The 16418-nt window shown below is 40.5% G+C and overlaps 1 protein-coding gene across 5 annotated transcripts in view; it reads left to right on the forward strand.

Moving 5' to 3' along the window:
- The window catches only part of DAPK2 (death associated protein kinase 2), a 38493-nt gene that overhangs the window by 12037 nt on the left and 10038 nt on the right, over window positions 1–16418 (forward strand). For 3 of the 5 annotated variants that reach the window (XM_038147652.1, XM_038147647.1, XM_038147648.1), the window contains exons 3-8: window positions 6547–6768; window positions 8166–8304; window positions 9733–9862; window positions 10970–11018; window positions 11705–11731; window positions 15448–15600. In XM_038147652.1, coding sequence (XP_038003580.1) covers window positions 6547–6768; window positions 8166–8304; window positions 9733–9862; window positions 10970–11018; window positions 11705–11731; window positions 15448–15600 — 720 coding nt within the window. The other 2 variants (XM_038147650.1, XM_038147649.1) reach the window with 2 other exon arrangements.

Below are 16418 nucleotides of genomic sequence, written 5' to 3' on the forward strand. Positions count from 1 at the left end.
CAGTGAAATGGGAGTTTCAGCAACTCTTTGCAGTTTTGGCCTTACAGTTAATTTCCTAAAAGCTTGAATGCAATGCCAGCATGGTTTCCATCTGTTTGATACATGGGGAAGGAGAAAAATAATTTAACTATTTGACCATAATACTCCTCCCCTTTTACAATTCATGTGCTCCTGGGCCTGTTACTCTCAGTCCATATCTAGGTGTATTTGGACCTTTGCACACCCCGGTGCAATGTGCTAACCTTTCTTATGCACATTACGTCTGCCCTGCTGTTGCTACACGTGGTGAGAGGAACAGCTTATCAGATCAGCTATTCCTGCTGAGCATGAGTCAGCTGTGACCTTCGCTGGCTCTCTGCACTCTGCTCGTTGCCACTCCGAGCACTGATACTCAATCCAAAAGCTAAGTCTGATAAGCAGGGAAGATTTTTCATCATATGCATTTTATTCTTGAGCCTCAGATTACACAAAAAGCTTGCCAGGCTGTCAGGAACTTGTCAGAGCTGCTGGGCTCATGCTCTCTCACTGCTGACTCTGCACCTCCAGTCTCAGAAGGAGCTGATAAGAGCCCCATTGATGGCCACTGCAGGATTGGGAAGTTTCCAAAAACATTGAACAGTTTCAGGAGATGCTGTTGGCGATTCAGTAGGTGGCACAATTTCTTGTGACTCACGGCTAAGGACCCCGCAAGGTGTTTAAGGTATTAATTGTGTTACTGTACTGAAAGCTTGTAATAATTCATAGCACTGTTCAGAAACATTAGATTCATCAATCTTTCTTTGAATTTCAAATGAGCTGCTATCAACTTATTCCAGTAAACCAGATTGAGAGATGGAGATGAAAGGTGCCAGACAGTGACTTTATCAAAGACAGGATATGTCCAAAGGTGCCCAGCACTTCCCTTTAGGAATATTGAAATTTATCCCCCAAAGTCACTGTGCTCTAGAGCACTACATAATCAGTAAAACGTGAGTCGTGACGAAAATGCCAGTGTGTTTAAAAGTTGCAGCTGATTTTTTTTTTCTTTCTACTACTTTTTAGTAGTCCAGCGAAATTCCTGTCAAATGCCCTATTTAAAAACGTTTTGGATCATTCTGTTATAATCTGGCATCTGGTAGTTTAGGTTCTGTGTAGTTGCTATAGGAGAGGTAATCACTTCCTTTGCATTTTGTTTGTGGGGGGGAAAGAAAAACAAACAAGTAAACCAAAACTCAGTTTTATCTGAAGCTTAAACAGAAGTATAGTGACATTTATGACAGTTTCCTTTTTAAAACTCTTTATGAAGTTAAAAGAGGTGCCATCAGAGTAGTTAACAGAAGAAGGCTTTGGGGTTTTTTTTAGTTTTATTCCATAAAGCCTCGTGGAAGCAGTGAGATAGTTTCCCTTCAGTGACCTTGCCGTCGAATTTCTGATTTACTGTTTCAACTATCCTACGCTAATTTCTTTATAAATGCTGTGCTATTTGACTTCCTAGTTATTTACTGGGTAGATTAAATTTCTGCTGTACCAAAATCCTGGTTTAGTCTAAAACAAAAAGTCTATAAAAATAAAAAGTACTGCAAATTATTCTCATTTACAGAAGACTTTTACATCTTTGTAACTGTGATTACGGAATTCCTGCAAAAACCCTCCATATATAGATATGCTTTTATGCATATCTTTTGTGAAGCTTGCATGGCCTTTGATTGATCTTTGGTGTTTCATAAATGAGCAGAAAGCATAAAAATAGATTCTCACTGTTGTTCCAAGCAGACTCCTGTCCTCTCTGCTGGGAAGAGCACTCAGTGCAGTTAGTCATCTCTGAAGTGTAAGCAAAGAGGGAGGAGAGTATTTAGTTTACTAAAACTATGGTTGAGCAATCGCTCTGATCACTTTAAAAAAAAGGCTGAAAAATATGTTTTCCTCAAATTCGGCAAGAATTCTCCGGGGCTTTGCTTTTAAAGTTAGCAAAAACCCAACCATAAATGGATAAAATTACTGGTATATTTTCCAAGAAAAGTAAATAGGAATGAAAAAAGATGGAAAAGTAGTAAGTTGCAGTCTTTCTAAGCTTGAGATGACCAGCTAAAACCAGTCAAATTTAATAGTGGCAAAAAGGCATGAGGAACAAAACTGTTGACATAATAACAATGGATGTAAATGAGAATGAATTATCCTCTGCTGAGCTAAGCATGCCAGCCTTGAATGTAGAGAAGCCCTGTGTTCAGGTTGGCTAAATACTATTATTGTGGTTATGTTTATGTCTATTAACTCATGCATGTACACAGGATGATTTCATAATATATTTTTAGTATTTTTAAACTGTCAGTGCTGCCTGTGAATTTAAGCAGTTAAAAACTGGTTTAGATGCTGTTTGGTTTTATTTTAGCCTCCTTTCAGGTGATGTATTCTTGTGCAGGAACCTAGTGAATAAAATATGAATTATTATAATTGCACTTCTAGTGATATCTAGTGACATGAAATTAATTTGTATCCTTACCCAGGATAAGGATAATATAATGTTATTTCAGGATAATATAATGTTATTTCATTTTCCAGTAGTATTACCTGTATTTTACAGACTTGGGGAAATTAGGTACAGATGGACAAAGGTGTTACTTTTCATCAAGTGTGTAGGAACCTAATTACTATTAAAGTCAGTGGGAGGCTGCCTAAAATCCCTTGCAAATCTGTTCCTGAGTAAATTGCCCTGGCTCATATAGGGAGTTGTGTCACCTCTTGACTGGCAGAATGCCAGAGCACTGTCCTTTGCCCAGGTTCATTTACTTTTCAATGAACTTGTTGAAAACATATTTCAGTCTAAACTGTATCTGTCAATGTGTTCACATATATCATGTCTTTTATGGGAATTTCAAATTTTAACAACTAAAGCAGCATCATCATATTTTTTAGAATTCTTTAATGAATGAAATGAAGTTGAATATGAACAAGACATAAAGAAATAGACTGAACATGCAGAAAGGGAACATGTGTTTGGTATTTGGGGAAGAAATGGTTTGCTGTTCTCAAATGATAGAATCAGCTTCCTGACTTCTCCCCACTCGGGCCTCAGAAAGCCTGATTGGAGTCAGGTAACCTGTACTCAGTACTTTTCTTATATATTTTCAGTGTTTTGAGAAGAGCTCCTGAGCCATGCAGTGTTTCAGGAACATCAGAGGAAGACTGGAATGCATACTTGTGCTAGTATATACTGGCATATATACTTGTGCAAGCAGTTGCTTAACGTCTCTCTTTGTTCTAAAGCTGTGGAGCAGCAGCACTGCTGGGCACTGGGGCATTTCAGACTGGCATCTGCACTGCTCTTGCTCTCAGGTGACATTCTGCCCCAGAGCATTACCCTCCAGAACCAGCATTAAAAAGAAACTTTATCAAAGGGCAAGAAGTTGTCCTGTTATTCTGGATGGTCCAGCTTCGCCCTTCCCACATCCTTTCCACATTCCTCTCCTGAAGTGCCTGATGATTAAATGAGCTGAACTTGTGCTCCTCTAAAGCATGCTTCTGAAAATAGACTCCAAAACCACCCAGTAATGTTGTCTCTGTGTTCTTATTCAGTGACAAACCTCCTACATGATAGTAGCAATGCAGATGATAGGTTGTCTTCATTGCTGGGATAAATTCCATCCTTACTGATGGACAGATTTGATGTTGTAGCTAATTCTATTATAACTGACAGGATGCAGCTGCTATTGTTCATACTCATGAGCTGTTTCCACAATTAAGGATGCTTAGTGTGTGACAAGGCTGTTGCACAGCTGTCCAAAATATTTCTGGAAGGGAACAAATGTAACTTCTTGGAAAAAAACATTTTAGAAATTAGGAATTGTAGTGTCATTAAGTTTGGAAAAGATTTCAAAGACCCATGTCAAAGCCATGCGCAGCCAATTTCTCCAGGAGAATGCTGTGGGGGACAGTGCCAAAGGCTTTACTGAGGTCCAGGTAGGCTCCATCCAGAAGTGTCAGCCTCTGAGCTTATCCTGCATGTGTTGGAAATCTGTTTGTGATCAAAGTCATTTTGTTTCAGCACTGTACTGAAACCCATTAATTCTGGCAAGGTCTTTTGGCTGAAATTTGGATATCTGAGCTGTGAAATTCAGTTTCAAGACTAAGATCAGGTACAAATGCCCCATGTGAAATTATCTATATGGCTTAATTTCTCAGTGCTGTCAACTTAGGTGTCAGGAAGGCATACCTTCCTTTCTTCTGCTTTTTTTCCTAGCCTAGGTCAAAAGTTTTGGAAGCTGACAGAGTTTGATTTGTATGGTCTGAATGCAGATGCATGAGAAGGCACAGAACCACTGTTGTCTTGCTCCTGACCTTACAGTCTCTGTAGCTGACAGGGAATCCAAAGTGTCTGACTGTGACTGTAAAATGCCAGTGAGGCATCCTCTTGTTTCATAGCTGAATGGGCCTCCAGGAGCTATTCATTAGTAATTGCATTGTAACTGTCTTAAACGTCACAGGATAAGAAATTGAGCATTTGTGTCCTTCCCTGTTGCTTGTAACCTCTTCTCCTCAGTCCCAAACTGTCCCACTGAAGAGTTGTCTGCTAAAGCCTGTTTTTAAGGGAGATGGGAAATGGCATGAATGCTGAGACAGGAGCAGCAACAGTGTGTGTTGGTGACCACACATGCAGGGGAGCAATAGCAGATTACAAGAGAATTGGTACTGTAATAGTTATAGTCTGGGACAATTATTTATGTCGAAGGAGAAGACAGAAATTCCTGTGCTGTGTCATTATTACTTTTGTAAGCTTTTGCATCAACAGAAATGTACAAAATCCACAGTATCACTGGAATTTCTAAATGCAAAAGTGACTGTGTTTGTTCCCATAATCAGCACTCATAAAAAAAATATTTTCTCCTGAACTTTGGCAAAATTTGTCCCTAGAGAGGATTCGAGGAAAAAAGCACTGGAACATCAATACCACGTTTCTTCAGAAAGTCTGAACCAAGCAAGATGCATGTCTTGCAAAATATGATCAAGCAAACAAGAAAAACATGAAAATCATGAGGTTTTACACAAGCAGCTCTCAGCACTACAAAACAAACTCTTTTAGTAGGATGTTAAGGCAAGGTTGGGAATTTTGTAGTAGGAATTTCTCTAGGGTTTGCAGGTAATGATAAAAGCAGGAGAAATATGAATGAATTAAAGCATGTGACAAATGGCCACAGTCTCGATTCCATTTGTGAATGATTATTCCCAAAGGGATAAGTACACTTGTCCCATCTGTTCCTGCCTCTCTCCTGGGTTTAGGATACATATGAATATGAAAGACTAAAAGAAGTATGTCAGGCTGCCTGGCATTTGTTTGAACTCTGAAATGAGAGGCTGCCTCTGCCATAGGGTGGGAGCCTTTGAGAGCAATTGAGCACCAAGTGACAGCCTTAATTTTTAATTTCTACGCCTTTGTATTTTTAAGACAGACTCCAGTCAGATGTCAGTGTTGATGAAGCACTAAGTACAGCATCTAATGAGGTGCTGAATATAATTGCTGTGTATGCTGCATAATTTAAATACCAACTGTACACGCATTCCTCATTTACCAAGCCAATGAATGATATAATAATATTGAAAACAACAGCTCAGTGCTTATACAGTGTAGTCATGGGAGGATGCACTTGAGTACAATGGGTTTGTTTGTGATTCTTATAAAGAGATTCTATCTGATAAAATCACAGTAGCTAAAGGTTATGCTTACCTGAAAGCTAAGTCTTTTCCTTCCAAGTTTGGATATAATGTCCTGAATAAGGAAGTATCTGATACTTAATGTGTATTCTGGGACTGGAGATCTGCCAATTCCTAGGAGATAAGGGAGGAATTTTGCACTTGGAGTACATTAGGAGCCACAGTGAGGAAAGTTTTACTAGCAAATTGCAAGAACATGCCTTTTAACCTTAATGCAGCCACTGTACTTTTTTGTACAGTGGGAAATTCTTTGTCCTTGAGGTGCAGTGAGAAACCTGCACTTACTCTAGTTATATTTAAAGCCAAATTATCAAGTGAATATATATGAATATATAATATTCATATATATATGAATAAACAATTTTTTTTAAAATTTGAAAATTGGTTGCTGGAGGCTGGTTTTGCATTTCTAAATAGTTATCATTCATTTGAGTTCTTCTCTAGGGACTATTCTTAAGACAAATATTTTAGTGTGTGTGTGTGTTCTTTCAGAACAGCCAGTGGTGTGTTGCAGACTTGAATGTCTTAAGCTTTACCAAGTGAAGTAGTGGTAACTTGAACCTTTTGAGGCAGATTTTACTCGTTTAAACATGAACTGTTTTTAGAAGTTTAAACTCCTTTTGTCAGTCATTGCTTGGTTTTGCTAAATTTCAGACACAGTAGGAGGTTACCTTGTTATGCTCTGCTGCCTTTGACTGCAGAGTCCTGACAGTCCTCACTCTTGTACCAAGAACAAGCTTGGTAGTGCTCAGCAGTGCTGCTTGGGGCTTACAGGATCAGGCTTTGTATGGCACTGGCTTATTTGGGAAGCTGTCCTGTAAAAGCCTTAAGAGCATTTTTGTTGTCTCCTTGTCCTCGCAGCGGCCAGTTTGCTATAGTGAAGAAGTGTCGAGAGAAAAGCACAGGGGTGGAATATGCTGCCAAGTTCATCAAGAAGCGCCAGAGCCGGGCCAGCCGGCGCGGGGTGAGCCGGGAGGAGATCGAGCGCGAGGTCACCATTCTGCAGCAGATCCTGCACGCCAACATCGTCGAGCTGCACGACATCTATGAGAACAAGACAGACGTGGTCCTCATCCTGGAGCTGTGAGTAAGGGCCCTTCCCTGCAGAAGTGGCTGAGGTGAATAGAAACCAGAGAGCACTGCAGAGGCTGCCGGAGCACAGGGGCACTGATAAATGGAGCTGTTGCATTCTCAGGCTTCACAAATCTCAGCAGGAGCGCTGAGTGAGGTAAACAGCTTCCCCAGCTCATCCATGGGATACATGAGCCCTGGGGATACAGGTGCACCTGAACATCAGCTGAGGTCATTTGACACTGAACCAGGGAATCTTGGCAACTTGAAAACAGTTTACTAAGGGAGGGATTACCTCATGTCTTTCAGAGGAAGCGTAGGGAATCACCATGTTGTCACCACCAGTGTTGTGTGGGAGCATGGGGTCAGAGCAGCGATTCCCCAAAGACCTCTGGAGCATCAATTGTGATCTGACTTGTCTGTGACTCGCAGCACCTGAGGAATTCAAAGCGTTTTGACCTGCCAGTGCTTTGACAGGCCAAGAGCTTGTTTTCCAAAATGACTGTAGGGACTCTCAGGCCCTTTACTTGCACTCTGAGCGCAGGTCGTGGTGCACCAGCGCCCAAGAGTAACAACTGTTTGTGGGTGCCCCCAAAACTGAATCTCAATGAGAATAAAACAAAAATATTAATGACAGTGTGAACTGGCAACAATAAATGTAAACATAATAATGAATAATAGCTGCAAACAATGCCTAATTCAATATTTAGGTGATCTTGTTTCAGATAAACAGAAAAATAGCACTGGAACACTCCATGGAAGGCACAGCAATGAAAATAAAACTTACATGCTAATAAGGGTGGAATGGATTTCAGTTTTGATGTGAAAACTCATAGTAACTAAGAGCACTACCTTGATTTGGTAAAACTGGTTTTGGTACCTTCCAGCCTGCTGCAAACTGCTTTCTTCTTAAAAATTTGAGCACCAAAGAAATCCTTTCCTGTTAGTTATGTCAGGCAAGAATCTGTAGTACAACAGGGTAATGGCTGTTCTGTAAAGAAAAGAGATTCTGTTGGCACATTTTACTACCTCAGGTTCTAATGGACACTGCTAAGAAAAGTGATTCTTCAGCAGTTGTTGACTCTTATGACTTGTTCATACAAAATGAAAATGTTGAAAACTAGCAGTTGAAGTGGTTAAGTTGACCTTTTGAAATAGGTGCATGTCTGGGGATTCAGATCCTTGCAGCATCAAGGAAAAGCCAGTCCCTAATTTACAGGGAAGAGAGCTGAAGCCAAAAGAAAGTTTGGGCACACCTGGGACCAGAACATAAAACTCGTGGTTGTCTGCATGAGTAGACTTTTTCTAACTGTATTGAGGTTCTTTGCTGCTTTGGTTTTCTTTGCTTGCATTTATGTTATGGATTACAGTGCAGGAGATAACAGGATGTTTTTTGGTGTGTTTTGCAGGGTTTCTGGAGGAGAACTTTTTGACTTCCTAGCGCAGAAGGAGTCTTTGAGTGAAGAGGAAGCAACCAGGTTCATCAAGCAGATTTTGGATGGTGTGAATTACCTTCACTCTAAGAAAATTGCTCACTTTGATCTAAAGGTAAAGATGTTGATTTAGGCTTTGGCTGATCTGTAGCTGCTAATTTTGATATTTAATACGGGTAAGGTCAGGTGGTTACTGAAGATGTTGCAAGAATTGCAAGATAGAAATCAGAAAGCATAAGTAAAGATTTGTTAAACTGACAGTGACTATCAAATGACCTATTATATATTCACTTAGTAACTCTCCTGGGTTTCAAAGGACTGGGTGTGGAGTTTAGCAAGTGTTAAATTAGAGATGTATTTTTAAGCAGTGATCTGATCAGATAGAGAATGGTTCATCATTGTCTCATCATTTGACAGGGCTCCATTGCCTGCAGTGGAGCTATAATGGTTTATACCACCTAAGGAATAAAACAGTGCTCCATGAGGTAGTGACAGTGACTTTTTCTATATCAGTCTGTTCTGTCTGTTCTAAAGAAGCTTACCTTATGTGTCTGTGGTGAACATGTATGCCCTAGATCCATGAAAGAAAGCCAGGCTTGTTTACCCTGAGGCTAAAACATGGTTGGTCCAATGACTGTGAGAATAAATTATTCATATGCTCTGTTTCCCAGCGCAGCTCTGACTGAGAGAATGTGTTAGCAGGAGCAACTTCCCTGTTAGCTTCTGCTGTGGAAAAGCCAGGCAGCTGCCAGCAGGGAATCAAACTCTCTCACTGCTGCCCTTGAAGTTATGATTAAGTTATGACAGATTAATGCATTAAAGCTCATCATGGGAGATAAATTGAACCCACAGTTTACTCTGAAACCTGTGAATTTGGGCCATGGTAGGGAGTAGCTAAGGCTGAGAAATTTAGTTGAAGAAAGGACTTTATGAAATATGTTGGATCTGGTGAAAAAGTAAAGTCTGTGGTTAAACATGTTCGTTTTGATTTCACAGTTCAAGCTTCAGCTTTTTCTTACAATGCTGGGAGAATGCCACATGTTCTTTTAATAGCTTGGTATGATCTAGGACCTCTGATCCCAGCTGTTTGCATTTCCTGGACTGTTCAGCTGGTAAATCCTGAATCTTTTCTTGGCTTTGTTGCAGCTGTGAGTTTAGTCTCATACAGAAGTTCCTTTCCTTCCCTGAATAGGTTCAGCATTTAACAAAACCTCTTCCATTGGCTTACAATACAGTATAGAGTCAACTGGACAAATATTGTGAAGTGTAAATTCCAAGAACAGATCAGTAAAATTGCTGTCAGCAAAATATTGTGCTGTGCAGCTGTCACTCAGGGCTGGGCAGTAGCATTTTGTCTGCAAACACCTGAATTGCTTCAGCTGCCTGCTACCTCAATCAAAAGAACTGTAAATGGCTAAGCACAGGGATGTTTTTCTTGTTCTATGATGATGTATATGCACAGGAAAAAAAGCACTTGAAAACTCTGTTACTTTCCAAGATATTAATATTTTAATAACATAGATCTATCTTTTGTCATTTTTAGCCTGAAAACATTATGCTTCTAGACAAGAATATCCCTATTCCGCACATCAAACTTATTGACTTTGGCCTGGCTCACAAAATAGAAGATGGAGTTGAATTCAAAAATATATTTGGAACTCCAGAATTCGTAGGTGAGTGACCTGTTCCTTTGTCTTACATTGCAAATTTTAGAGGAAGTTGAGACATCTTGTCAAAGTTAAAAATTGAGTGATAGAAGTAGTTTTGATCTTATTTCTGTCAAGGTCACTTAAATCTAGAGGTTTACATTATTTTTCTGGAGTAAGCAAAGGTGCTTTCTGTAAACCAGATGTACTACTCCTGTGAGATTAGGCTGCTGCCAAATAAATATTTAGAGATGTAAATTCAGGATTGAGATTGTGAAGCTCTGCATATACAAATTATAATCTTTTTTCTTGTTGCCTGGGATAAATAGATCTCTGCATTGTGGTAAATGAGTACACAATTACACGGGTATCTGTCATTGCTTTGTAAATAAAACCACCTCAGACTGTACACCTGCTGAGTACCCTCATCTCCCCTTACATTGTTCCATGTGATTCTCTTTTTGTTCCTCACTGGTCATAATTCTGATCTGTCTCGCCTGGATTTTAGGTTAATCCTGCTCCTTTCTACTAGTTTCTATTTTGAGGTTTGTTTGGGGGTTGGGTAGAGAGTTGTAATTAATATTCCAGTTAAACACAGCTGTTACGGATAATTTTTTCACCCTTGCTCTTTTCGCTTGCATGCAGTCTTATATGGAGATGTTTTCCAATGAGGAAATGTTTCTTATTAAGATAATAGAGTTTGACATGGATAGCAGGGTAGTCTGGCAAGTAATTTCAATCTCTTGCTCAAGGGTTCTTTCTGACTGGCATTTACGAAGTTGCTATAATGGCACCAGTTAAAAAACAAAACAAAAGCTCATGCTTAGGGGCAGCAGCATTCTTGGGAGGTGAAATAATTTGTTATTTGTTGTAATTTGCAGTATAATTACTATATAATGTCTGGTTTACCCTTATTCTTGAGTTGCATTATGCTCCTAGTTACTCTACCTAATTGCTTCTGAACAGTTGTCAACTTGAACTCCTATTTGGGCTGTAAAATTATAAACAATGTGTTCTGTAACTCACTTTTCCCTCTTCCCCTTTTTTCTCTCTTTGTAATTCTTGGCCTGCTACTCCAACCTGGTAAAAAATTGTTACCTAAGTTGCTGCTGTTTGATTAAATGTTTCTTACAGCTCCAGAAATCGTAAATTATGAACCACTTGGACTAGCTGCAGACATGTGGTAAGTTTTAGAATGTGCTTGTACTTTCTTTTCCTGGTTACTATACAATTACTTTTTCCTATTTTGATCTTAATAGAATCCATTGCACCACAACAAATTTTAAAAAAAAGCCAAACAAAAACTTAAATACAGTTAATGAGTCTTTGTTCTGTCATTCTATTTTTATACATTCTTTTAAATTAAAAGATAAACATTTAATTTCTGCAAAATCACATTGAAAAACTGGAGTGAAGGCAGTTCCAGAGTTAACTGTTTGCCGCTGTCCACGCAGAGGAGCACTCTCAGAAGGAAACGCGTTCCTGCAGAGCTTGTGACAGCTTTATTTATAAGAGCCCTTCATGCAGAGGGCATGCGTACCTGCGTACTAATGTAATGGGAAAGCAGCAAAAGAGGTCACCCCAAATCAAACATCCTGTTTCTGCTCCTCTGTGTTTCATGTGTGCACTGTAGTAAGTGCCCACTGAGCAGAAATACACAGAGACTTCCAATATCCACATTACTTGATGTTATATGTAAAATTATTTTTTTCATCAAAACCCCGTTCTGTAAGAGATGTTAACAGTTATCTAAAGTCACAATGGCTCTCCTGCCTCTATTGCAGCTACTATTGACTGTTGTGTGTTCTGCACATTAGGAAGAATTTTGGTCACATAGAACCCCTGCAATTAATGTTCTTTGTTTTTTAGGAGCATAGGAGTCATCACCTACATACTGTGAGTACAACAGATTCACTCCTGTAGAAATGTTCCTAGAGGTCTGTTGCGCTAGTACAGAACAGTTCTTCCCTTCAACCATTTAGGGACCTGCACACGTGCAGTGGGCAGGGGTCTGTCATATCCCACAGCCTTTTCAATTTAAAATAAGGGGTAAAAGATGGAGGGGCATTCTGAGCAGAAGAAAACCAAATGTCCCCAGCATCACTAGGCATTTCTGCATTTTATGGGATCTCATCAGTTCCAAGTGGTAGAGGATGGAAAAGCCAAGAGGATTAATGGCTCCTGGAATGATTGTGAGCTACCAGTGTGAGAGCATAGAAACAGAAAGTGTAACAGTCCCATTTACAAGTTGGATTATTTCAGGTGGAAACAGTGAAGTTTTTGTTTGCTTGTAAAGGCAGCAGTCTTGATTATTATGCATAAGTAAGGTCACCCATTTCAAAAAGGTGAATTTAAGCTGAAAGAGGAGCAGAGAAGTTGACCCTGGAAACTGAGAATTCAGCTTACAGGGAAAAAAAAGGGTTTGTTAAAGCTAGTAAAGCAAAGGTTGGTTGGAGAGATCATTATAGTCAGTAGGCATAAAGGAAAAGTAGATCACAGAATACTTTTTAGATACAGATTCTCTTTAGAAGAAAAGTGTGTCAACTGGTAGTGAATAAATAAAAGGAGGGAATTATCACGTGCTCAAGCTCTCAAAGAAATGAGTTCCTGTGGGCATCTGAGGACAAGCAGTTGAGAGTTTTAAGATGGAGCTTGACAGCTTGGGAAACTGCTTGTGTGACAATGGATGCATGCAACAGAGGAACAGCACTCCTTGCTTTTCTTGTCATTTGACATGAGAATTGCAGGAGTGGACAGTGATCCTTGATCCTAACTAATTCCATCAAAATCCTGTGACTCCTGGGGTGCAGGGAGCTGACACTGCTTGCTGGGAATGTCACACCCATGGCTTTGGCTGTTCCTTGTGATACTCAGAGGAATAACTTGCTACCAGACTTGAAGAAGGTGGACTCCTGTATTAGATGGATTTGCACTACACATTTCAGGCGTCAGGACAAGTACTGAGGCTTGAAGGGGAAGGATTGTCTTTTCAGTGTGGAAAATAAATCTTGGCCTATGCATAAGGGTTAGACCTCAAAAGCTAAAAGTAAAAGAGAGGTAGAGTCTGCAGAATCAGATTCAGTGCAACAAATTCCCTTCTTTTCTACAGTGCAAAGAAAAGTTTGGGGCATTGGTTGAGCCCAAGCTCAGGTAAAGGGATTTAAAATACTGTCCAGACCCTTGTTTTTTATCAGCACTCTGACCTGCACTGACACACCTGTGCTTGCCAGGACATTAAACTTTGTGAATTTGTAAAATGGGTGTTCCTATTTGATGAGAGGAAAATTTAGGAGTTGAGGTCAAGCAGCAGGTGGGAATACTTAGCCTGTGATTAGTGATGCACAGAGCCAGCTGCTCCTCAGGTCTTCCCTTTATAGTGAGGGATCTGTGCTGGGACAGAGTAAGGGAGCAGTTCCTGGTCTGCATCCAGCACAGGAGATCTGTTTTACCTGCTTGGCTACTAATGATTGTTGTGGTCATTAAGGTAGAAAAATGTCTACATACAAATGATCAGAAAAAAAGAGCACACTTTTTACAGTGGGAGGGATCAGCTTGCTTGATAGGCTATGGACAAGAAATTTGCATGCCTTCAACTCATATTGCCTCCTAATTTTAAAACCTTTTGCTCAGAAGTGTTCTGAATAATTGGGGTGTGTCTGTGATACCACCTACTTTAGCAAACGTGGCAGCAATCAAAGGGATGCCATCATCAGGTGTAGAGTTCAAAATGCATCCAAGTCCTCAATTCAGTAACTCTGCAGTGATTCAGTGGGTTATAAGGGCAAAGCCTTTATTACTGAGATCTGCTGGTACATGTTTACAGGTACTGAGTCAGGATATTACAAAAGCCAGTTGCATTGGATATTAGGATTTGAGAATCCTCCCATTTCACAGATTTCAAAACTGAGCCCCAAAGGAAAAAAAGAAAAAAAAAAATCAGAGACTAGAGGACTGTTGATTTTGGCTTCAAACAAAGGGCCAGAAGGTGGAATTACAGCTGCTTCATGGAATAATTTGGGGAAAGGGAAAAGAAGCCAAGGCCTAGGGCAGGTTTCCATGTTTCAGTTTTGGAGCAAAGCTCACGGTCTGTGGAGAGGTGGCTACTTGTAGCCAGCAGAAATAGAACCAAGGCTTAAGAGAAAGTATGTAAAACCCCTTAAGAATTGAGACTGACTGTGGTTTATGGGATGAAATTTACTGCATCAAAGACAACTGGAGGACCTCACTCATGCTCTCTTGCTTGTGTCAGATGCTTTGGTGCTGTTGTGTGATTGTAGAGGGGGGAAGAAGCAGTTTATGCACTTGAGTGTTTATTCTGTGGATCACATATAATCACATATAGTAGCTGGGGATTGGGCTGAAAGGCTTGGGTGGTCCCATCTAACTTCCTGCTTATCCCCCAATATTCCCAGTCAACCTGGTGGTGGCAATATAGACAAGGTAAAAAGTCTGTTGAGAGTGGGATCATGGTTTAGTATTGGTTTAGTATTCAAATGGTTTAGGATTCAAAACCTCAGTTTAGTTCCCTGGAGTTTGCTGCAGTCCTGTTTTGAGAGTGCTGCATCCTGAAGCTGTTATCAAAGCTGGACATTATAGATAAGCACAATAATAGCCCAGAAGATTATAAGAAAAGGGGTGAGATCAATCTCCTTGGTATGAATAACATTTCCCGTAAACCAGACTGTTGCAAGTCAGCATCTCTTTGTGTTGGGGGAGAAGGAGCCTGGAGGAAAGGCAGGGCAGGAGGGGTCTGGGATTACTCTGTTCTCACACAAGTTTTATGGAGCAGAGGTGCAGAGTCATCAAAGATGAAGGCTGACAGTCACAACTGAGAGATAGGCAAAGCAGGAGGAAACCTTTTTCTAAAGTCAAGATTGCTAAGTGGCATTTTATTATGATATTATGATGCTGTCTCCATTACATCCTTGCAGTTGGAGCAGGGTGCCTAGAGACAGAAATTTTGTGTTGTTCTGAAACAGCTGGATTTTATTGCAGCCAAAGCCCTTTTGCTTGTGGATTCCTTTCACTGAGTAGCATGGCCCTGCCTCTCCAGTGGAGCTGGCTCCTAGGCAAGGCCATGTGCCTGGCTTCTGAACATATGTTGTATTTTGCTTCCAGCTGAGAAAGGTCTCTTGGTTGAACCCACTGTGCAGGGAACTCATCAGCAGCTTTACAGAGAGAAAAGATGTAGGGGCAGAGCTTTTTCTTCCTGAAGAAAAACTATAGAAACACTATGATATCAGCTTGAAGGTTATAGAAGCTGTAGCCTGGTAATCTTTGTGTGTTCACAGGGATAGAGACTCTCCTGAGCCGAAACTTCTAGTTTGATTAGCAATGACTTAAATGAGACCCTCAGGAGAGGAGAATCTGTGCATTTCTCTCTGTGTGCATGCATTAGTGCTCCACTAGAGACTTTCAATGCAAGTCTGGCTCAGCTAAGTGAGCCACAGCTGTAGTGAGCCAAAGCTGGTTGTGTTTTTTCCTACATGGCAGAGCTGCGTCAACACAAAAGCCACAAATGTCCTAAGAGTATATTCCAGGGTCACTGTAATTTCATTAGGGGACTTCTGCTGTTTATTTTACCAACTGATTCCTCTTTCTGGCTTATCTAGGCTTAGTGGTGCATCACCTTTCCTTGGAGAAACTAAACAAGAAACACTTGCCAACATCACAGCTGTGAATTACGATTTTGATGAAGAATTTTTCAGCAATACTAGTGACCTGGCAAAAGACTTTATTCAGAAACTACTGGTGAAAGATACACGGTAAGCCAGTATTCAGAAAGACCCATTTATCTCTAAAATAAACCTGGTAAAATGTGGCTTGACAAGTGAAAAAGCTTTTCTTGCAGTGTGTATTGCCAGTCAAGAGCAAGACAGGAGGATGCTGCTGTGACCTTAGTTAATCACTGCATCCACAAACCCTGAGGAGAGGAACCAAATCTCCTCAGCTAAATGCCATGTTCAGGACTGAATTTTGCCCCTGAGTCAAGCTGGCACAATAGGGTGTAGCTGAAGGGCTGAAAACGATGTGCACAATCTTGAGTTCAGGGTAACAACCACTCCACTAGTTCAGCTTCTTATGAACTACTTCCAAGGAGGTGATACCCTCCCAGAATATGCCTCCAGTGGTGCAATGCCAGAAAAATCAGTACATCTGCTGATATGGAGTTGTTCTAAGTCTCTGTATCTGTGGCAGTCACCTAGGGTTTGTGGGACAGCTGTTATAGGAACCACAGTATTTTTTTTTTGCTTATTGGTTTGTTTGTTTTTCTTGCTTTTAATAAAATGGACACAGAAGTAGCCTCTTCTTCCCTGGAACCTTCTTTGTCCAGGAGGGAAGTTTTTTGTGATTCTTTCTAATTACTTCATTAGGGGAGAAAATAGCTACAAGAGAGAAGGAGCTGTTCAATGAAGATTTCTGCGAATCATCAGGCCTCAGTGTGGGGTAGAGTAGGTGTTTGATGAGAGTTTTGCACAGGTCTAGCAGCTCCAAGGAGAAGTCAGTGCTGTTGGTATTTGTCCCATGTGCAGACCTGGTGCCTGTGCAATGCTGTGTTTCTGTCTTTGATTCTCGGTGCTCT

The sequence above is a fragment of the Motacilla alba genome, chromosome 10 (assembly GCF_015832195.1).
Source record: "Motacilla alba alba isolate MOTALB_02 chromosome 10, Motacilla_alba_V1.0_pri, whole genome shotgun sequence".
Lineage (NCBI taxonomy): Eukaryota > Metazoa > Chordata > Aves > Passeriformes > Motacillidae > Motacilla > Motacilla alba.